The sequence below is a fragment of the Trematomus bernacchii genome, unplaced genomic scaffold (assembly GCF_902827165.1).
Source record: "Trematomus bernacchii unplaced genomic scaffold, fTreBer1.1, whole genome shotgun sequence".
In the NCBI taxonomy this organism is placed as follows: domain Eukaryota; kingdom Metazoa; phylum Chordata; class Actinopteri; order Perciformes; family Nototheniidae; genus Trematomus; species Trematomus bernacchii.
In genome coordinates this window covers 3,259,460-3,284,344 of record NW_022987531.1, presented here as the reverse complement: position 1 = coordinate 3,284,344, position 24,885 = coordinate 3,259,460, and the positions used below count along the sequence as shown (strand labels likewise).

Genomic DNA, 24,885 nt, shown 5'->3' with positions numbered 1-24,885 from the left:
ATTTTTCTTTGCGGCTGCCAGAACTTTCTGCTGGGCTGTGTAGCGTAGAAATTTCACCAAGATCATCTGTGGCGGCTGGTTGTCATCAGGTCTTGGCCCCCCACTCCTGTGGCTTCTCTCAATCTCATACTCAGCCCCCTGTAGCCCCAAGCCATCATTCAGTATTTTCTTGACGTAGTCATTAATTGTGCTCCCTGCTTCCTTTCCCTCTTTCAGTCCAATCAACCTGATATTATTCCTTCTACCACGATTTTCCTGATCCTCAACACGGTTCCATAGTTGTTCAACTCGCCTTGCCAGTCCCTTGCTTTCATTAGCCATGTTAGCCGTGCTATCCTCCAAGCTACCGATGCGATCCTCGGCCTCTTCCAGTCTTATCTGTAGAGCATTGACCGAGTTCTTTAACTCTGTTGTGTCCAATTTAATTATTGACACATCACTTGCCACCGTCTTCAAAGTAGTGCCAATCTTGGTAATTTCCGCAAAAAGTTCGTTGATATCGTTATTTTGCAACCCAGTCTCACGGCATTTTGTGTTATAGTCACGACATTTAATCTATTGATTCGTGTTCACCAACACGATTTTCCCCTTTTTTTCGTGTCACACAGAACGATTTTAAAAGCAATGTATTTCTATTGGTAGTGTGTTTCGTGCCTGCACCACGTCTTTTTGTCCGGTCGGGTCTTGGAAGACCGGAAGCTGTGTGGTTCATAAAAACATTTTCTTACTCAATATCAAGCCACGATTATTGTTTTTATTTTAAATCGTATAATGTCTGACTTTTTTTGCCGTCCACGAGGAAAAGAAATGGGGCTCAGAGCCTCAGAATACTGAAATCTGTATTTTTTCAATCTTTTTTTCCTTGTAATTTGTTATTCTTTTCTAAATAACACACTGCTATTAACTCAACAATAACACACAATTATCCTTGTTTTTATTTATTTGTTTAATTCCATAATCTCTGGCTTTTTTGGCGTCCGTCAGGAACTGAATTTCAAAATAAAGTAACAGGAAACAGATGTAGGCCTATAAGGGACATTTCGAGCATCATTGCGATACACACCCACTGAACTGATTACCCAAGATCCTCAGCTATGGTTTGAGCTCGGTGATTGGATGTTTTAGCCGCAATGCCCGTTGGGATATGGTGTTAATGCGATATGAAATCCGAAAAACATTTCGTAGTTTAGGATGGCCGAAGACACTACACTACCCATAATCCTCAACTATCGTTTGGGACTTCAGTCCCTTTGCTTGAAAACCCCGTGATTAATCTTCAAGCTCTGGGATTGGATGTTGGAGTGGCAGTGCGCCAAGGTTACTGGGAACGTTTTCGTTTTTCCCACAACTAGAAGTTGCCGGTATTAAACACATTGGTGTTATCAAATTTAAAACATATAATTAATAAATGGGTGAAAATTGCTTGTGTCCATAATGGGCAGCATTAATATATACCCACATGACAGCTCATTGTTACTTTGTAATTCTACTCCACTACAATTCAGAGGTTAACCTGGTATTTTTACTCCACTACATTTATTTTAGTTACTTTGCAGATTCTGAAATATAAACAACCCTTAAATCAGACTTTAGTTACACCTGAGTGAAATTCAGGGAAGGTGATTGTCAAGTGCCAACAATCAGGTGACATATTTGATAGTTGGTGCTAAACATTTATCTGCAGATCCCTATAAAGCATATTCATTGCTCGTTATTCTCTACTAATAGTTAATTAAAGACGGTATATAATGGCTATTTTGCACATCCCTTTCGAGATTTCAAGATTTTCTAAGGTTTATTGACATATCCAACACACTCTCACTCCCTAAACGTCCAGGAGCGACGCTTGGTCAGGGTCCCGTGGCGTGCAGTTGGGACGCGCCGAGGCTCCTTCAGCTTCATAAACGGACGCAAAGAGCTTTCAACTGATTGCAATGTATTCCCATCGGCGGCGGTATTTGACGCTCAGGGAAGCACTTAGTTCTCAAGCTCTGTGATTGGATGTTGGAGTGGCAGTGCGCAAAGTTTACACCGCGTCAAACAGCACTTTGAAATGGAATGAAACCCATCGACGGCACACGATCCAAATCAAGACTCGAACGTCTTAATATCGGTTAAAATAAGTGCTTCAACATAGTTAACATTGCAGGAAAGTTGATTGTCAAGTTCCAAAACAAACCATGCAATATATTAAACGTTAAGTACTTTGTCAGGCTTAATATAGATACCCCCAAAGCTTTTTGCTTACATGTATTTAAAAGAAGTCCTTAACCTAAAGTATTATTTAATGTTTAAATAAAGCCTAATTAGTTTGTCTGTTTTGCACATCCTCCTATTAATATCTTTGTACATCCGGCACTAAACTGTTTTATTCTAGATACCATTTACAGTATCTTCTTGATATTTTCTATTCTATATTTCTATCATTGACCTTCTACTTTCCTCCTATTTTGTATATACTCTTAATATTTAAATGTTTTCATAAAATATAACACATTCAAAAGTGCTTTACAAAAATGAAAGACATTAAGAAAAAGGCATTTTAAAACAGTCATTAAAAAGCAACACAATCTACCTGCATTGCAATTACTCTAAACGTGTAATAACGTGCTTTAACCAGTAGGAGGTGCGGGTTAAAAAGCTGTCAAGTTTACAGTGTTAACAAAATAAAATATACTGCTGTTTCTGGTTTAGTTTACGACAGATATATTTTGTTATTGTTTTGATATTTGTAACACAAAAGCGATGTAAAAAACCCACAGCAACACAGAAAAGATGGTCTTAACATGACCCAGCGGTCTAGTAGTTAATAAAAAACAATAATATCAAAACAAAATATTACTACTAACTTTATTGTGAAATTAAAACAGAACGGTAAAAGAATAGTTTCCGGTCTATTCTGAGGCCCGATCTCTGTAGATAAATAAAGAACTACGACAGATGTGTAATATTTAATGCAGCCAAACCATTCATTACAATGCATTCATGTGATGACTTTCAAAGAGTAAAGCAAGCACTGCTGAATAAAGTATGATTTTATCTTTTACGAAACGTTTTTTTTCCATATGGAATGCAGTTGGAGGTCAACCAATCACAGAGCTTGAGAACTAATCACGGGGTTTGTCAAACAGAGCACATGGTGTAGTCCTAAATGATAGCTGGGGATTCTGGGTAGTGTAGTGTATTCTGCCATCCTAAACTCCGAAAAAATATTTGTTTCTCCGAATCGAAGGGGAAAAATACAAAAGCATTGCACACAATTTAAACCAATCAATGTTGTGTAATTAACAAGGATAATCTGGTGTTTTTGAGTTGATGAGTAGTGCAGATATCACTGTCAAATAAATCGACAGTAAGGGGAATACTTACTTCCGGGTGTACAATTCTCCGTTATCCAATGGGAATTGGCTCACATTGCCTTTAAATGCCGCCGACACAAACGAATGCCGTGCTTCCATGAGCGTCAAATCCCGCCGCAGATGGGAATACATTGCAATCAGTTGAAAGCTATTTGCGTCCCTTTATGAAGCTGAAGGAGCCTAGGCGCGTCCCAACTGCACGCCACGGGACCCTGACCAAGCGTCGCTCCTGGACGTTTATGGAGTGAGAGTGTGTTGCGATGGTAGGATGTCATCGGCCTCAGTTTGAATAGGGGCCAGCACCCTCATATACAGCTGAGCGTTTGGGGTGTTAAATAGCCCGGCAATTAGTCACGTCTGCCCTGTGACACCCTTTAACCCTTAGAACTCCATGCTAATGAGACTAGTGTAAACAAATTCTGTCGAGCTGACAGAGGCAAGGTGTGCTTATTAAAGTGAAGAAATGAACTGCAACTTTGTAATTAGAGGAGAATCAAGGCCTGCAAACTTGCATTTCCCCATAACGATGTTGTTTAACAACCGGCCTAAACGGACCTTCACGCGCTATCAAGCAGTGAGCATGCGATGTCCTGTTCAGATGACGTCAAATCCAACGGGATGCCATAAATAAATTACACAGAATCACACTACACACCTACGCAATGATTACATTCAGGCAAACTTTAGAATACAACCTCTTTGGACAATTTATATACTTATTGAAAACAAGCTACAACATTTAATACCTTGGAAAATGCCGTTTAATACTTTTTAATAGCCTTAATTTTCGCTAAATTGATTTATCAACTTTTAATACTTTTGAAGACCCCGCGGACACCCTGTAATCATCAATGGCCCGCTATACATTACCTGTGTGTGTGCAAAGGCCGTGTATGAGCTTGTGGGATCTCGGGAGAAATGCCCACAAAGGCTTTCATTTTAAGGCAGTAAGCTAATTAAAGCATTGGAGCAGATGGTGCAGACTGGGTCCGGACATAATGAGCCGGTGAGTGGCGAGACGAACCGGACATGGCAGGACAGCTGTGAGAGATTCGTGAGGTGACCAGAATTCAGGCATCTCCCAGGAGTGAGGCTTTACTCCAGCCAACAGAATAGTCACAACTGCAAGAACATTTTTGAGGCGATGTTTACTTCCTCCAAACCGTTGTTTGCAGAAAAACTTTTACTGGAAGTGTATCATGCCATGCCAATAGGGTGTTTTTTTTATCTTCCTTTCCCCCATCCTTAATCATTCGATCTTGGCAGGTGGTTTTTGGTAAACACCAAATCCTCAGCACCTGTTAGAGGCTTTTCCTGTCTTTCAACTATTACCAACCCTGCTCTAACTGACACACTGTCCCAGGGAATACAAAAGGAAGATACACTGGTGTGAAATAAACAACTGTGGCATTACCAAAGTGTGTACCTGGATGCAAGTTGGGAACAACAACAATACAAGCTCAAAAATAACAGATTCCTAGAGGTGCTGAAATACTTTAGATAGCTCACCCCAGAAGAGATGTTCCACACTCCTATTGTGCCTTTTGCTAGGAAAAGATCAAGACCAGTGGAAGCCGCTGTTCCCAGACATGATGTGGTGAAGTTTAAAGATGTCAGACTGTACCTGGTGGAGAGAAAAATGGGACGCAGCAGGAGAAACTTTCTGACCCAGCTGGCCAGATCTAAGGGCTTTATTGTGGACGACAATCTAAGGTTAGAAAAACTTGTTTTTGATTGAGCTCGGGGCCTAAAAGCTTTTCTAAATGTGAAGTGAACATGTCAATGTGGAGCTAAGAGGGATGCAGGAGTCTTTTTTTCTGTTTCGTGTTCAGCTACCAGCCAGAATGGTTTAAACTTGTGTTTTGCTTTCAAGGCCTTTATTGTAACTCTAGGGAAAAAGAAGGTCAAAATACTACTCAAAGGACTGTTTGAAAATGGTCAATAAATGCAATGAGGAAAACTATTATTATTTATTCATAAATAAACATGTGTTTATAGTTTGTAGAAGCAGCGTAATATCTTAATAATGAATGGAATTTATGTTTACAGGAAAGACAGCCTGTTCCTCTGAAAAAAAAGGTCTTGTCAGTGTTATAAAAATAAATTCAGCAGGGAGATACTCTGTGTGACTTTGTGGCATTTTCCTGAAAACATGCTCCTTTTTTTCTGAACTTTAGGTCCAATTAGCTAATTAGAGAGCCACTATTGTCTCATGAATACTTCATTAGGAAGGGCTAGGGCATCCATCCTGTCTCGGCTACACCTTAGTGGATTTCCCCCTGAGCCATAACTCACAGCTCCTACATAAATACGTTTAAGAAGGGGAAGAAATTGGTGAACCCACCCAGCTACAGCTTGTTTAAAAAACAAAAAACATTGGAGGAAAGGTAACAGAGCACACACAAACTTTTTTAATGAGTTGGGCAGGAGTTTCTTGTGAAGTCACACTTAAGGAGAGGTGTTTTGTGAGCTTGTTGCCTGCTATCAATCAATCAATCAATGTTTATTTATATAGCCCAATATCACAAATGTTACATTTCTCTCAGTGGACTTCACAGTTTGTACAGAATATCAGTATGACAATACGACACCCTCTGTCCTTAGACCCTCACATCGTACAAGGAAACACTTCCAAAAAAGGAAAAACCCACAGTTTAAAGGGGAACATGGGAGAAACCTCAGGGAGAGCAACAGAGGAGGGATCCCTCTCCCAGGACGGACAGACGTGCAATAGATGCCGTGTGTCAATCGAAGAGATAATACATTTACAACCTAGGTAGACCAAATGTTGTGTCTATAATAAGAATGCTATGATGAATCACCTACAGTATTGTGCAGTAATTATGGAAGCAGCATGGCTTCTTCAATGTAATCCATCCCTGATTGGAAGCATCTTTTAAATCCCAAACTGTGAACCCAGCAGAAGTTCTAATAATAATAATAAATTCAATTTATAAAGCACCTTTCATTGCTAGCAGCAATCCCAAGGTGCTAGTCCCCAAATGGTTCGGTGTCAGGTTTCTTTGGGGCTAGTGATACTGTTGATGCAGTCTCTCCTCTTTTAGAGAAAATAAATCAATACAACCAAGCACAAAAAGAAATACATACATTAATAACATACCAAAATATACATATACAGATGTTGACAGTAAACGATAATTCAAAAGAGAGAACTCAAAACAACATAAATGATTCAAAAAGATGTCAATGGACATGTGAAATTGTCGAAAGGTTTGAACAGTAAGTTATAAAGTTGGTAGACAAGAAGCTAAAATCCAATCATATCTTGATATATATCTTATACATTAATACATTGCTAATAATAAAGGTCATATCTAGTGTCTTTCCAAAAAAATTCTCTAAGGCCAGAACATGAGAGAGGTTTTTTTTTTACCAGTGACTGAACGAGGGGTTCTCTGGGTGTTTCCAAAAGACGGATAATGTATGTCTAGCTTGAAGAAGAGAAAAAACTACTAGCTTCTTTTTTTGTTATTAAATCTTGGAATCACCGGGAAACGCAATTTGATTTTGAAGAAATTCACAGGAAAGGCCGTTCTTCTATCATACCTTAATATATAAGAAAGGTTAGGAAGTTAGCATGTGGTTAAGGTCAATAAAATGCACTCATGAACATGGGTGTAAGTGTTCATATGTGTGTGTAAGTGGGCCTGCCAGCCGTGCTCCAGCTTGGCCATGGCAACATTCCCAGAAACACAGCTTGAGCGCTCCTACGGTTACACTTGGCTTGATGCAATTGTTTGAAACCAACGACAGGAAGTAGAGCGTGCCTGCCTCAAACTGACATTTATTCTGCAAGCCGACAAAACTGATATCAGCTGCAGTTAGCAACACCTCCTGTATCTAGTCTAGTCTAGACAAGTTATAGGCACAGTGCCTTGAGCATATGGTCAGATACACTGTGTGCATTGATCTGTACACACACACACACACACACACACACACACACACACACACACACACACACACACACACACACACACACACACACACACACACACACACACACACACACACACACACACACACACACACACACACACACACACACACCCCCCCCCCCCTTGGCTGAATTTCAAGTGTGATGCACATGAACACGGATTCAATATCGACATGTTGCCGTGGCTGATTGATGAGCTGCACTGATTGCTCTTTCAGAACAGATTGTGAAGTTAGTTTAGTTTGTTTTAAGTTGGATACTCGACAGGCGTGTTCTAACACCCGTGTTAGCAGTAGGAAGATTGTCAGATCATGTCCCAGCAATTGCACTTGGGGTTAACGCTAAAGGGCGGATTCAGCTGCTTCAGCTGTTATCAGCTCTTTGCATAGCTTTATTCATGATTATCAGCCTCAAATATATGAGTTGGAGGAGGTCTGTTACACCTACAGGTAAGTTGCCTTTATCATCTAGTATTGATCACCAATACTAATAAAAGACGACGCAGACCTCTAGTGGCAAGTAGTAATCATGTCGGGAGATAAGTTGTAAATCTGGTTTTGTGGTAAAAAGTCAGCAAAGCTCATGTCTCGTGTGACACGCTGTGAATTATTTTAAGTGACAATTATTTTAACCCAAACAATAATCTTTCCCTAAACATATCAATGGACTTGTGTTGCCTTCAGCTAACTGGATTGTTCGTAAACCCGGAGCGTTCAGATATTCAGAGTAGCTCACTCGGAGCATCAGAGCGTGCTCAGGGCATAAAAGAGGGGCAAGTTTTGCTTTTTTACTTTTTAGCCATAATATTTCATAAAATGTTTAGCTAGCTAACTAGCTTACATTGCTTTGACGTCTCTAACGTAAGCTTTGTCGTAATTTTCCATCTGTGTCAGGATTCGGGAATATCAGGACTCAATTGCAGTTAAAAAAGGAAGCGGGTTTCAAAACAAAAGCAAGCTTTATTAATCAAAGCTGTTGACCTGGCAATAAAGACAAAATCATAAATCCAAAACACGTAGCATGAGGACAAAAACCAACCTGAAACGTGACAAACATGGAGGGTGAGAAAAGACAACGAACGGACATGGAGCACAGGGGAAGTCAAGACTAAATACACAGAAGGGTAATCACAGGACAAGACACAGCTGGGCAGGGGAGGTAGAAACACAAGGGCAACAGGTGAACACAATTAGACAATCAGACACAGGAGGGCAAACACAGGAAGGAAGACCAGACACAGGGAGAACAGAATTCCAAAATAAAACCATGACAAGACAGACAAAACTAAAATCGTGACAATCTGACATCCTCACTGACAAGCAAGAGGCCATACATTTTGTATTTGACATAGTAATAGCACATTTCTTCTTTCATGTACGTATTTAAACGTACCCTTTCATTAACTTATATAAAAAATGGAACGCACTGTTTGTTAGATCAACAACGCTTTCATTTTAGTGTCAGATTGGATATACAAATGCACCCAATGGTCACAGTAGCATATTTACATTATTACTATTTGGAGACAATGGGTCCCTGGTCCTTGGACAGTTATACGTGGACAAAGGGAGGCCTCTCATTTCTATTTAAAGAGTGTGCTAAATAATGGCAACTCCCAGGAAAAAGGTTTGTCTTGCCATATTAAGTTGTTATGTATTTATTATAATTAATTGACTACCTAAAATGATTGTGTGATTGTGTTTATGAGTAAAGATATCTCATGGGAGCTGCTGTCAAGTCCCAACAAACCGATACAACCTTACCATGGTGTAAAAATCCTTTATGGACATGCCAACAGGCACATCATGATGCAAAGGAAGAGGAGCGTATCTGCTGACATGAGACGACTCGAGAGAGTTCTCTATGAAAGCCCATTGACTTTAGCCTGTCCTTGTGTCCGGGCTCAGGGTCCCACTGATTTTGGGAAGAACAATCTGCTGCTGGGCTCACATTCTTGCTCATTTGCATGTCAATCTGCCATTTCACATTCTGTGCGGCTGAATCTGGATTCTTATCATGTGAGTCATGATAAGAATCCAGATTCAGGCAAATGTATTTAAGCTTTCAGAGATTATAGCTGTGCCCCTTAGATACCTCAAATGTATCTTTTTTGGAGGCTTTTTGTCCATTTCCTTGTGCTGGGATTGACTTTTTTTGAAAACATGGCCCATCAGGGGCTGGAACGGTGTGCCGAGCATATAGAAGATTAGTTTCGCCAGTGATTTGGCCAATTAAGCCTTAGCCTGAGCTCTGCTGGGACATCCATTAAAGAGTCTTTCCACTGATTTACCACCGGCAGGAGAGGGGAAGAGGAGGAGCATGCAGAGGGTAATTATGCACGGCTGGGCGCCCTGATTGGTTATGTTAGTTAGACTCCGTGGCAGGACGCAGAGGGGAGGAGGCGGTGATAACAAGTCTGTTGAGAAAGTCTCTGCGGTGCTGGTGGAGGCACCGGTTGAATGAGTTAGGGCTATCAAACAGTGGAGGGAGGCACTGAGGCTCTGTGCTGATTGTTGTTCACCCAGTGTTGATCCCCAAACAGCACGAGGAAGAGCAGAATACTGAGATCCAAGCTGCATTTCAAAAGCCTCCCTTGAACCTCTGGACTCTCAAAGCTGCTGAGACGAAGGAAAGTTATTTTTGTTCAATCGAGCAGTGAATTAAATCTTTCAATCAAACAATATAAAGTATCCTGGGAGTCCTTACCAAAACATGGATTTTGTCGTCTTATTATTAGCATTATTCGCAAAACGTATTTGTTGTGTTGTGTTTTCAGCTGCGGCAGGCAGCTGTTTTTATTGCAAAGCTCTAATAAGCTTATTGTACACTTTATACCCAGCACCAAACATCACTCAGAAAAGACTAGCAGGGCCTTTAAATGTAGATTGCTTTGTGCAAGTATTTCAAAAAGGTAGCACCAAGCTCATAAGGCTAGTACAAGTAATTTAGATTTTGTATTTAGAACCTTAGCAAACTAACGACATTAGCTAACGTTAGCACACTCAAAAGGAACAGGTTATTTGCTGCCTAGTAATACATTATGAGAACACTTTACTTTGTAAATCCTGTGTGTACAGGTGTTTCCTAAAGATAGTAGGCCTACGTACCTAGTGTATTATCTGAAATTGTCTCCCAACCACTTTTCAAAACAAAGTGATGCCCATGTCACCTAAATACACAAAAACACACGTGATTTTAAACCACGGGTCCTGGTGATGGAAATGGTGTCTGTAGTGGGAAACTGTTATGAATTTTACGTGGTTTCTTTACATGTAATTGATTTTAGAAAGGTAACCTAACCCCACCACTCTCTGTGACCTTTGACAGAGTTGAATAAAACCATAAAGTAACAACTCAGCATTCTGACATCTTATTTTCTCCTGTCTCTCCAGTGATGAGGTCACTCATGTGGTGTCAGAGGACAGCCGAGCCTCATCCCTGTGGAAGTGGCTAAAGGAGTGTGCCCCTAAGAATCTACCCAGGGTGAATGTGTTGGACATCAGCTGGTTCACCGACAGCATGAGAGAGGGGAGACCTGTTGCTGTGGAGACCAAGCACCTCATTCAGGTTCGTGTGCGTCACATAACTATCCAGATAGAAAGGGTAAGCACTAGATGGCACTACCTGTAGGAACAAAACAGAAAGCTTTTCATGTTAGTACAAAATAATTAAATAGGCATGCCCATGAAGCATTTGAGGGAACACGATAATAGAATACTCTTTCATGCTTGTCAAGGTATTTCCTCTTGTGAGATTCTTCCTCTCCAAAAGCAAATATGTAATGTGTACCCCCCCTGACAGGGAGCTATTAAAAGGACACACCTAACTTCCCTCTGCTCATTCAACCACAACTCACCTCGCTGATAGAAACAAAATCCCCCATATCGCGTGGGAGAGTCAAATAGACCTGCCAGCTGGACGTCACATATATCCCCTTATGGATGGCAATATGAGGGCTCGGAAGCATATGGATACAAAATAAAGAAATATGTTGTCTCCTGATGCTCCCCAAGTGGAGAAGAGAAAAACACTCAACTCCTGAAGTGTGCCAAGCCCCATCTAGGCTTTCTTCTAAATGCCTGATGACATTTGTGAAACATCCCAAAAAAAGCCTTTTTTCTTGTTGCCTATGTTTCCACATGGCCACATGCAGTCGGCTCCATCATTAAGTGACAGGGCTAATGATGCCGTGCTGGCGTTTATTGACCCATCTCCCCAGGTAACCACGGGCCCACTTCTCTTCTTGTTTTGTGATGCACTTCCTCTACGGAGCCAACGAGGTAAAGCGCCATGGCATTTATGTGCGCAATGCTTCCAGTAGATTGTTTTTAAGAGTCATAAATCCATTTAAGGAGCTACCATTTAGAGATAAAATATTCCCCAAACGGAACACATATTTGCCTGCGGCTCTTCTTGATAGTCTGGAAATGCAATGTGTTTTACTATCATAAATATTCCACACCGGCAAGTCAGGGAGGAATTTTAAGTATTAAACCCATTGAAATGTATCATTTTCCATTACCTACTGGCTTGCTAAAAGGTTGTTAAAATGAAGAGGTGGTAGGATGTTGAAATACACGGCTTGAAAAGGAATGGAAATGGAAATGATTGCAGGGAAATTTAGGTCTGCATCTGGCTTATGAACATGTGTCAGAGATACAATTTGTGTGATATGGCCAGAATTTAGGTTTACACAACCATTACAAATAAACATTATCAACATTTTAAAGTTATGTCAAAGACGTTTATGTATTGTATTGCAGAGAAAACTACTAAATGAGCAGGATAAGAAGTTTTGCCCCAACCTGTCTTGTCTTATATACTTTGACTTGAGAGTCACTGTGGTATCCCAACCCAGTCTTACGGCATTTCGTGTTATAGTCACGACATTTAATCTATTGATTCGTGTTCACCAACACGATTTTCCCCTTTTTTTCGTGTCGCACAGAACGATTTTAAAAGCAATGTATTTCTATTGGTAGTATGTTTCGTGCCGGCACCACGTCTTTTTGTCCGGTCGGGTCTTGGAAGATATAGGATTTCTTTAGCCCTGAGAGCAGGATAAACTGAAAAGAGTCAAGGGAAGCTTATAAAAGTTAACAGCATTTAATTACACAAATGATGCAGTGATATACAATGAAATTGCAAGGGGAGGCGCTCTCCCCATTCAGCTGTTGCCTGTCGCGTGTGCGTTGGGTCAGCCGAGGTCTGGAAAGAGGTCGATTCTTCCTGTCCATCACAGGTTATCAACTGTAGTCTTCTTCGATTGGCCAGCGTCGACGGGGGCGGGTCCAATGCAAATCCTGCCGTTTTCTGCTGTCTGTGGTTATTTAAACATTCCCATATAAACTTTATTTCAGCGTCAATAAATTAGTGTTAAACCCAGTGTGTTTAGGGTACAACATCACATGTCATTTCACCTTCAATTCACGGTTTCAAAACGTTAGCCACATGCTAATGCTAACCGGAAATGAAGAATTTTCTTCCGGTTTTTCAGAATAAAACTGCTTTAAATTAAAACCCTGTATTTAATTTAAATTACGCCATATCAACATTGATTTTAATTTCTTACAAAGACCGGAAGCTGTGTGGTTCATAAACACATTTTCTTACTCAATATCAAGCCATGATTATTGATTTTATTTTAAATCGTATAATGTCGGACTTGTTTTGCCGTCTGTGAGGAAAATAAATGGGGCTCAGAGCCTCAGAATACTGAAATCTGTATTTTTAAAATCTTTTTTTCCTTCTAATTTGTTATTATTTTCTAAATAACACACTGTTATTTACTCAACAATAACACACAATTATCCTTGTTTTTATTTATTTGTTTAGTTCTATAATCTCTGGCTTTTTTGCCGTCCGTCAGGAACTGAATTTCAAAATAAAGTCAACGGAAACAGACGTAGGCGATACACACCCACTGAACTGATTACCCAAGATCCTCAGCTATGGTTGAAGCTCGGTGATTGGATGTTTTAGCCGCAATGCACGTTGGGATATGGTGTTAATGCGATATGAAATAACTATCAACAGAATTGCGTTGCCAGGCAACAGCTTGGGGTGAAAACTGTATTTCCGGTCTCGAAGCTTGCATAGTAATCTGCAGTACTCATCAACTAAAAACATCAGTTTATCCTTGTTAATTACACAACATTGATTGGTTTGAATTGTGTAAAATGCTTTTGTGTTTTTCCCCTTCGATTCGGAGAAACAAATAGTTTTTTCGGAGTTTAGGATGGCCGAAGACACTACACTACCCATAATTCTGAGCTATCGTTTGGGACTATAGTCCCTTTGCTTGACAAACCCTGTGATTAATCTTCAAGCTCTGTGATTGGATGTTGGAGTGGCAGTGTGCCAAGGTTACGCCGAGCGTCAAACAGCTCTATGAAATGGAATGAAACCATGGCAGACTATCCAAAACTGGACTCGAACGGGTCCAGCCCCGCCCCCCAGGCGCCAGTCTCACACATTGGTGTTATTAAATTTAAAACATATAATTAATTAATGGATTTGCGTAAAAAAATAGTTTTTCGGGGTTCGGGTGTTTTTGTTTGATTTTAAATAAACAAAGTCTTGGCTTTCAGAATATGAAACTTTTAGTTCCAAAATCACACAATAAATACATTTTTGAAGCTTGTAAAGGGAAGATGACAGGCACCTCTCACTCGCACCCTGCTCTTCCGCAGCGCAGCTCCCCCTCCCTCAGGCTGAAATTATGAATGTAATAGCAAAGGTTGGCGGTACCCTGGTAGGCTCCCCTAAAGATTCATAAATGTACTTGAATACATTTCTGGATGTGGAGTAAAATTAGCTTAATGCAGAAAAACACCTCACAACCTCTTTTGCTCATTTTTTTAACATAACATTACATTATATCTGCTGTTATGGTTTTGTGTTTTTTTTTACATACGTGTTTCAGATTGATTTCCCCGATATTAAGTTACAAGATACATGCATGACTTATTAGTAGATGAGGTATTTCTTTCTAAATATCAGTGTAATGGGGTTAGACGGTTAGACCTTACCCTTCACCAGTCTGCAGTGGCTCCCAGTGCTGGGGTTGTGTTGGCTAAAATCCACTACACGAGGCAACTGACTAGGCTTCCATCTCATGGTCCCCATGCTTTACTCCTGGCGAGGTGGTTCCCTAGGGAAGGGGAGGACAAGTCAAGATTATGTTTTGGGTCGTTTAGTCGTTTTTACCGCTATGGATTAAGTCATTAAACAAACTATCAAACTGTAGAAAGACCGCCAACCTTTGCTCTGCTTAGCGTCCTGAAAGGATTTCATTAACCCACCTGAGTGCACTTCTCTCCCTCTACGGTTTGAAGGTTTGTCTCTAAGGTTTCAAGGAGTTTCTCTACGGTTTGTATCTCCCGTTTGATTATGTGTCTCCACGTTATCTCTACGGTTTAAAGGAGTTCTTCTAAGGTGTGAAGAACTGTCTCTACGGTGTGAAGGTGTGTCTATACGGTTAAAAGGAGTGTCTCTATGGTTTAAATGATTGTCTCTACTGTTTGGAGGTTTGTCTCTATGGTTTGAAATAGCGTCTCTATGGCTTGAAGTAGCGTCTCTATGGTTTTAAATGTCTCTGTGGTTTCGAAGTTTGTCTCTATGGTTGAAAGGAGTGTCTCTACGGTTTGAAGGATTGTATCTACTGTTCAATTCAGTGTCTCTAGGGTTAAAGGAGTGTCTCTGTTTTGAAAAAGCCTCTCTACGGGTTTGAAGGAGCGTCTCCACGGTTTGAAGAAAGATCACAGAAGTTGGCGAGATCCTGCAATGCTTACTGTCGCCGTAGCAGACATTGGTTTAGTTACATCCAAGCCATACAGCAAAGGTGAACAAAACTCTAGAGAGCAGGCCAGATGGGAATACTCTGCCTGTGAGATCAGTGTGAGAGCATTAGCATCCACAGAAGGACAAGCCTGTATAAAAACTGAGGCTAGATGAGGAAATCCAACCTCTGCATGCTGATGCTGAGGCGTTTGTCTCCATGGATCCCACAATTCCATATTGGATTGAACAAACTGCAGCAAAGGTAGAACAAGTGATGGAGAACACCCTATTGTATTTGGGAGAAGCACAGTAAGAGAAGAGAGTTTATACTTTTGATTGGCAAAAAAATTGTGTCGTGAAATATATTCACAGGTATTTTTTTTTAAGGGGGACAGGAAAAGCTCTTGGCAGAAAATACATGATGAACATTTTTTGAATCCCTCACTGATTCAGCCCAGCAGCAAGAGATGTACCAGCTCTTTTCATTATCCTTTTGAGACACCCCTATTCCTTCTGCAGAACGCCCCAGTCAACACTGTGTGGTGACAATTACTCCATCCTCCTCCTCCTCATCTTCCTCCATTCTCTGTATCGTTCTCCCACCTAATCCATGGACAATTTTATGGACACAATGTTCCCTTTTGTGATGTCTAATTGTTTGCGAGAATATTAATATTACATTGGTAATCCTTATGACACATGTATTACAAATGGGGAACCATTTCTTCATAGAATGAAAAGGCAATTTACAGGAGGCAAATTAGATGATGGCAAGCAGATTTGTAATGCCACGGGTAAGGTAGCGTAATGGATTTTTATGCCACCAGACTGTGAGATGAGAGTCATTAGCCTGTTGCCCTGGAGACATACAGTCATAAAAATAACTTCTCCAAATCTAATGGCTGCATTTATATGTAATTCAATTTGAACCCTTGACTCTGTACTTGTCAGGAACAACCTCACGCTTAGCCCGTCAACAATTTGCAAAAGCTCAGAAATTGAGACGATGCATGCTCTATGTTTGGGTTCATAAGTCTCTGATCTTTTTTTTAACCAGATCCCCCTGCCCACAGAAGGTTCTCCACTCACTCCTGTGGCAACCGTTTCTCGGTACGCCTGCCAGAGACGGACAACCCTGGAAAACCATAACAAGAAATTCACAGTAAGAAACTCTTCTCTAACGTCATTCTGGACACAGCACTTTGTCGCCCACCTTAAGCTGTCACACTGCTTTCCCATGCAAAAAGCCTCCTAATCTGTTCTGCTCTAATTGGATGGCTGGCTTGCTTCACTCAGCAGCACTCTGACACAACTCCCCCCAAAATACATTAACCTGCAAATGAGCAGCATCTGCGGCTCTAGCGTTTTAGAGATGCAACAGCTGACAGGCCCACGATCCCTGGCACCGGGGCCGGCACGGACACGCCCTGAGGCGCCAAGATGGCCGACAGACGTGACGCTCCTTACAAGAAATTATGAATCTGTCCCTCTGCCATCTGGTGGGCAGTGTAGCAGGGAGGGTTAGGGTGGGATTCAGGTTCCGACAAATAATGGGGGAATTATGAACTAGTTGATTGGTTCAGGTGTTGATGACAGCGAAAGAAAAGGGCAAGGATGTTGCATTGAGACAGTGGTGGAAGAAATACTTATATTGTACTATCACAAGGGAATGTAGAGTGGTGCCAGTTTGAGTCTTAAAACATCAAAATTACCTAGCATTTTACCACTTCCGGTTCCCTCTTCTCGAAGTCAACGTTTTTTTGAAAGTTTGTGGTTTGAAGCCTGAATTAAGGTCTTTGGGTACTACAAGCTGAATAGATTTCACGTTTGATCTAGATTATAAAATGTGGCAGTATTTACTCCACTCGTGTATTTCCAAAGCTTTCATGTGTGATACAAACAGCTGTTGCGAAGTGGCTAAATGAGACTACTTAACATCATCACAGCAAACATTAGGTGCCTTTAGCTTAGCAGTGATGATCAGCAGTCTTCATGATGTAGTACGTTCATAGCCTAAAATTAGCATGTTATTTCTGGCTATTGCATTTATGCTTAAAAAAATTATAAAATGGTGTTAATATTTGGAGATTATTTTATGACACGATATGTATCTTGTATCGAACAAATGTTATTTTCTGCAATATATCGATATCCAATGAAAATGTGACACTTACTTCCAGGTCGGCCTAGAATTATACCTCATCACTGTACCACTCTTTTTACAAGAAAAAGTCCTGCATTCAAACTCGTACTCTAAGCATCAAAATGCTAATTATTAAGAATGGTCCATTTCAGAATCATATATAACTAATTAGATTATAGTTATAGAGCAGTTTGAATTCATATTTTTGGGGGGAAGGTGGGAATTATTTGAATTATTTTATATACTTTTGTTATATTATTATAAAAATATCTACAATATTTTCTAAAGTGTGTTAAATCGCTTGCTATAAATATGGTGTAATATGTTATGTAGTATTTGCATATCATTAATTCCCAGTTGTGTGATCCCTCTCGGAGGCACTGTGTTGGTGCCGCATTTGGCACAGGATAAGAAATCACAGTTCTGCGGTGTGCAATATCCCTGAGAAGCGTCTGGCAAACCATGTGTGTGTTTGGGTGGGAGTCTGGAGACCCGCTGATGAGTTTCTAGACCTATTAAGCACAGCTTACCGAGGGCCCGTGAGGCAGCGGCTATGACATAAGGACTTTTACCTGACAGTGATTGTAAGTGTACGTATTAGAAACACACACGTGTCCCGCAGTTCACCCACACGTGTCTGCGATCATGTGCTGTCCACAGCGGCAGACACGCACAGATGCGCCTTTCCTTCTACTAGTTTGGCTTTTTTTGCACTAGTGAGCAACTGTATGCAACTAGTTAGCTATTGATTTAACATGTATGGCTTTTTCTTAAACTAGTGGATATGTTCAGGCCACTAGTTGTTGTTTTCTTCTCTCTAGTTCAACAAAATGACTTACTAGTTGACATGTACGTGCAACTAGTTAACTAGTGAATTGTTTCAAAGTCATACATGTTGACTAGTGAATTTTTGACACATCACTAGTAAACTAGTTGCACATACATGTCAACTAGTAAGTCATTTTGTTCAACTAGAGAGAAGAAAACCACAACTAGTGGGCTGAAAATATCCACTAGTTTAGGACAAAGCCATACATGTTGAATCAATATCTAACTAGTTGCATACAGTTGCCCACTAGTGCAAAAAAAGCCAAACTAGTTGAAGGAAAGGCCTTACATGTAAGAAACATTTGTAACATGTACGGTCAAAGTCTAACATGTTTATAACAGAACCTCACTAGTGAGAACAATTGCCCTCCACTAGTTAACTAGTAAGAAAAACATCTGTGTCACTAGTTTACTAGTGACTCCTCTAAGGCTCCACTAGTTAACTAGTGAGATAAAGTGTGTGTAACTAGTTAACTAGTAAGGTAAAAACAATTGTACTAGTGTATCTAGTGGACACTTTGGACTTCACTAGTTAACGTGTAGACATTTTGAGCCTCACTAGTCAGCTTGTAAGACCAAAAGAGGCGGCAAGTAGTTAACTAGTGAAGATTTTGCCTTCACTAGTTAACGTGTAAGCTTTAATATGTATCCACTAGTTAACTAGTTGCAGTTCATATGGCCTACACGTTCACTAGTGAGCCATATGCAAATGAAGCAGACGGGACCCAGATTCTGATTGGTCAGTTCAGCTCTGTGAGGGAGAGCCTTAGCAATGTTTTTAGCAACGTCTTGAAGACGTGAGGTGCATCAGTCAACAACAATAGATTCTATGAAGATAAACAACCTCTCCATATGTGCCTTAGACTAATATTTACGGAAGTAAATATGGTCATATGACTGTATTTTAAAACACAGTGTATTTAAGCTCTTAAAGAAACTATTTGGGCTGGGTGGCGCTCTATAGCTTAGGGCCAATAGGAGACCTCGATGCATTATTTCCCCTCCTCCTCATTAGCATTCTGTGCAACTAGTGTGACTAGTGCGCATTTACGACCCACTAGTACTACTAGTGAACATTTTAAGCCTCACTAGTTCACTAGTTGAATGTGAATGTATCTCACTAGTTAACTAGTAAAGGGCAAAGGGTTCACAAGTTAACGTGTAGACATTTTGAGCCCCACTAGTTAACTAGTAAGGTCAAAAGAGGCGTCAACTAGTTAACTAGTGAACATTTTGCCTTTACTACTTAACTAGTGAGTGATTCTGGGTGCTACTAGTTAACTAGTGCAGAAAAGTGTATGCCACTAGTTAACTAGTTCTGCTTCTTTTTTGTTACTAGTTAACTTGTAAGACTTTTATGGCGCATTTCCACTACAGCACGGAGCGCGGTTTAAGCGTGCTGTGCACGGCCCGTTTTTGGTTGCGTTTCCACTTGGCGTAGTACCGGCTAGCGGGTACTATTTCACAGTTTTTCTGGCCCCATAAAATCGAGGTTCTTAGCGGGCCAACAACCAGGCTGAGTCGGGCTGAGTATGCTAAACTAGAGAGAGAATCGCTGGCAAGGGGGCTACAACTACAACAAGATGAACATATTTGACCGTGATAGAAGAATAGAAATGGGAGGGATGAAACACTCTTTAATGGTCTCACATGCAGAGCACACAGCACACACAGTGACATTTGTTCTCTGCATTTAACCTATCCTATTACCAGGAGTCTAGCACTAGGAGCAGTGGGCAGCTATTGTACAGCGCCCGGGGAGCAATGGGAGTGAGGGGGGAAGGGGGGTGTCCGGTGCCTTGCTCAAGGGCACCACGGCTGGGCAGGAGGTGAACTGGGACCTCTCCAAGTAGCAGTCCACACTCCATATTTTAGGTCTGGTCGGGGACTTGAACCGGACACCCTACAGCTCCCCGTCCAAGCCCCTACTGACTGCCGGATTTAATTGTAATACACGTTTCAAAATGATGCCGAAGTAACAACATACTGATACCGGTTAGTAAAAACCATGAATTAATGCTTTGACAAGTCTGCAGACAGACGGCAGGCAAAAAACCTTTTAAAATGCGTGTTTTCTGAATGGAGATCGGCTAAGCTAACGCAGTATATGCTCCGACCGTCCACACTCACAACAACGGCCTATCCAGACATAAATAAACCAGCGACTGTATTCGCCATGACACAGACAGTCTGTGGTTTGTACTTGTTTAACTTTTGTCGAGTTTCTGAACAGATATGAGGAGCTGTGAGCTTGAGTGCTAACAGCTAACGGCTGATGTTGTTTTTCTGTGGTTCTCATTGAAGATGACGCCACGGCTCCGCCTACACTGCGTTACTATAGTTACTGCCCCAGCTACTAAACTGTAATGGAAACGCAGCATAAAGTGAGCCAGTCCTAACCAGGCCTAACAAGGCCTAACTCCGTACTAAGCCGAGCGTGGCCCTGCAATGGAAATGCGCCATTAGTGTCACTAGTACGGTCAGAGGGCCACTAGTTCATCAAAAAGCTTACATGTTGGTACTTTGGTGCTACTAGTGCTGCTCCTGGCGTCACTATTAAGGCTTATGTGGTAACTAGTCGGACAAAAGTGCCACTAGTTGCTTAAAAATAGTGACTAGTACAATGTTTTATTGAACTAGTAAAGCAGAGTGCCAAACTAGTGTGACCATATATCTAACAAGTGAAATCAAAGAGCCAACTAGTGTAGGCAGCTGCCGTCTGATATCAAGGATATGGAATAAATACTCAAATGGCTTGCCATAGATGTGCACACCGACACACACCACACACACCGACACACACCACACCTGGGAAGGGCCGCTGTTCAATTTCTTATCCCCTGTTTTTTTTCCCACAGCATTAACTCCATAATTAGCGATCCCACTCAATTTCCTATCCCTATGATTAACTCATTATCCCCACATAAAGCCACATCAAAGAATACTGATGAAACGAAAAGGTTGTTTTTCATGTGATAGGTAAAATGCTCCATTGAGGCAGATTAAATGCAATTTTTTGAAAGTCTGTTAGAAATAAAGAAAAATATGTTGGCGTGTCCTTTGACTGTACACCAATTCTCTGTTCGGATAAATGGAACAGCAAGTCGATAGGCACAGGATATGATTGACTGTATGGCAGTGCTAATGAAGAGCAGGCTATTGATCCACAATGGTAAAGCTACCCTTGATCTGTCTCGCTGTCTGCTTGATTGCCGTGCACAGTAATGACACAATCCCTATGAATATGTGTCTGATGAGAAGGTGTTTTTGAGCAGGTCTTTATATTGGTTATTACATGGTATCAGAATCAATCAGAATACTTTATTAATCCAGGCGGAAATTGGGTGTTGTGACAGTTACTCCATTTTATAATTAAATTGAATAAAAGATAAAAGATATTAAATTTTTTTTTGAATAAAATAAATATATAAACATGAGAAGTTAAAGTAGGAATGTGCAATAGAAAAATAAAATATAAAATAAGATAAACATATTTTGTAAACATAAGAATGTTGATGGCAATTTGGATGGTTCTCAGTTATTGAGACTATTCACTTATTAGTGAGTTTATATTTCCAATTTAACACTGTCGGAAAGCTTCAATTTGCAGATATCCTGACACTACATCAGTTGGGTGCTGCCCTTGTTGTCTAATGATGTTTATCACGGTGTTGGAAAGCATCCAGACATCGATTGTTGCTGCTCCTTCATGAATGTCAATACCATGTGCTTGAAAACCTAACTTTCACTCACTGGCAAATCAGATATCAGATAACATTGTCGAAGTGATGAGTATTTTCAGAGGAGAAGCATGCCACTAAAGGCAGTGGTGTTAAAAAATGGTAAGGAATATTTACATTACATATTTATTTGTAACAAAGGGATGTTATATACAGCAAAACCATGTTGTAAATACCCTGAGTTCATTCAACTATATGTTCAATTTTTAGCAGGCGACTACATAAAGGCTTGTTTGTACTTGCACATTTGCAGTAGCCAAACGGTGGTATTATAACTTTCACATCAGTCAGTGACCAAATAATTTGTTCCCATTGACTTACATTGGCAAAGAGACAACTGTCAATCAGCGGATAATTCCCTCACCATTCATTTGACTGAGCCGAGATCGGCTGTGACGCTGTGGATTGCAGGCGGGGCTTAAAGGGGCCCTCTTATGCTCATTTTCAGGTTCCTATTGGTATTGTGTGCAGAACCTCTTTTCACCCTCTGTCTGAAACCAGAGCCCAGCCTCTCTGATTGGTTAGCTGTCCAACTCTGGTGTGATTGGTCAACCAATTAGAGATTTCCCATTCCTTAGCCACAGATGGCATGCAAGCTACGAATAAGCAACAACAACAAAAATTCGATGCATTGTTTGTTTCATTATTCTCAGAAATGCTGGAATTTTCTACGAAGAGAATATACAAGCATAGTTAGACAAACCCAGTTTAGACCAAACATGCAAATCCTCAATGCCGAGGACGAATGGTCATTACCTTTTTAACTGATATCTCATTTTCATGGTATACTTAATCCTCTTTATACAATAATTTTTTTGAAAGAATTTTTTTAAATGATTAACGTATTCTAACAAATAAAGGTTAAATAGGATTTTTCTAGATTTTTAAGATCTCCTCTTTTAAAAGCATTTAAAATCTAATTTCATTTTTCAATTTCATTCAAAAATAACTTCTCCTTTTACTTCTTAATTAAAATGAAATTAAGCAAACAGCTTAATTTCATTTTCATTTCCATCTTTATTTCGAACAGATTAAAAAGAACAAATAAAAAAAACAAATGTGAAAAACAGAATACCGTATTGTTAAAATACAGTATTTATCAATATTCATATCATATTTATATATTCAACAGAAATAGTCATATGTATATATTCAACAAAAATATTCATAATAATAATAATAATAATAATAAATCACATGTGTCCGAAAGGGAGCAGGATGAAGCAAATGCTTATTAATTATCCTTTAAATCATTTCTGCAAGTGATTCCTACTTACATATTTACATTTATACATACAATACAATCATTTCGGTACCACTTTACAATAAGACTACCCTTATAAAGGATTCATAAAGGGTTTATAATTAGTGAAGTGTCTCAGGGACACAACGACATGCTGACTGCAGTGGGACTCGAACTTGCTACCCCCTAATTCGAAGTCCAGCACACTACCCACTGAGCCACAGCCTCCCTATCCTTATGAATTACTTATAAAGTGTTCATAACCTAATTAATAAATGAATTACAAACTATTCGTAAACCCTTTATAAGGGTAGTCTTATTGTAAAGTGGTACCATCATTTCTCATCTTCAATCACCTTTCCTCATTCTCATAGTTTTCCAAAAAAAGTGTTTCTGTAGATCCTTTTAAACTGAATTATATTTGTGCTTTGTTTTAACTTCCTCTCCAAACCATTCCATAAAATCACCCCACAGATTGTTATGCACATACTTCTCAGAGTTGTTCTGACCTTGAGTTGTTTAAAATGTAGATTTCCGCTCAAATTATACCCACCCTCTCTGTCTATGAACAATGTTTGTAATTTCCTAGGAAGTACGATACGATACGATACGATACGATATTACTTTATTTGTCAGATCAAGTCTGAAATTTGACTTGCGTCATAGCAGCTCCATGTCCAACATCAACAGACAAATATCCAGACACAAATACATGAAACACAAACATTTAACATAACAGCACAATCAGTCAGAGAAAACATGCTCAAAGAGCCTTCAGCGTGCATCTGATCTGGGATCAGCTCTGTATTTACTGAGAGGATTGACTGGAGCACAAAGGAGTGCTTCAGTCTGACCTTATTGAATCGTGGGACCCTGTATCTCCGATGAGATGGTAGCAGTACATATTCACTGTTCAGAACATGCTTTGGGTCAGAGATGATGTTGTTGGACAGCCTCACTAGGTTGTTATGATAGGCTGAGTCATAGAGTCTCTGACAGGGTTGACCAACAATCTTTGAGCAGATTTTTAACAGGTGGAGCAGTTTTGATTTTAAAGCTGCTGACAAACATTTGTACCAGGTAGTATTGCAGTACTGTAGAATGGACATGATCACAGATGTAAAGAACAACAGAAGAATTTCTCTGCTCGCCCCAAAAGACCTAAGACGGCGGAGAAAATAAATTCTTTGTTTTGTCCTTTTGCACAGATATTCAATGTGATCCTTCCATGACAGCAGATGGTCAATCATTACACCCAAGTATTTGTATGAAACTCCATGCTTGATTTCATCTGTATGGATGACAATGGGGACTTTATGGGAGTCAGATGGTGAGCCAAAAATGATTTCCTCAGTTTTCTTGGTGTTGATCTCAAGAGCATTGCTATCAGTCCGCTCGACCACCTGATTTACAGCCTGTTGGTGCAGCTCAGGGTCGTCTGTGTTACTGAGCAGAGATATTATTGCAGTATCATCAGAGTACTTAATGATGACTTGATTTGGTGTGTTGGTACGACAATCATCAGTGTAGAGAGTAAAGAGCACAGCTGAACTCACGCAGCCCTGGGGGGGACCTACATTGGTTGTGATGGCAGATGACAGGGTTTTGTTAACCTTCACAAGTTGCTCTCTACTAGTGAGGAAAGCAGCATACCAGTAAATCAGGTATGGATTTACTTCCATTTTGGCCATTTTTGACACCAAGATGTCTGCTTGTATTGTGTTGAATGCTGATGAGAAGTCTAGGAAGAGGGCTCTTGCATAGGTGTTACGTTTATCTAAATGTTTAGTGATGATGTGAACCAAAGTGGCCACAGCGTCTTCCGTACCGCA

General features: G+C 40.3%; 1 protein-coding gene across 2 annotated transcripts in view; it reads left to right on the top strand.

The window, feature by feature from the left end:
* The first annotated feature begins 4,790 nt into the window (after positions 1 to 4,790).
* Positions 4,791 to 24,885, top strand: part of dntt (deoxynucleotidyltransferase, terminal) — a 134,037-nt gene continuing 113,942 nt past the window's right edge. The window contains exons 1-3 of one of the 2 annotated variants that reach the window (XM_034121774.1): positions 4,791 to 5,072; positions 10,710 to 10,884; positions 16,157 to 16,261. In XM_034121774.1, the coding sequence (XP_033977665.1) occupies positions 4,879 to 5,072; positions 10,710 to 10,884; positions 16,157 to 16,261 (474 nt within the window). In that variant the 5' untranslated portion in view covers positions 4,791 to 4,878. The remainder of the gene's footprint in view (positions 5,073 to 10,709; positions 10,885 to 16,156; positions 16,262 to 24,885) is intronic. The other variant, XM_034121783.1, reaches the window with a different exon arrangement.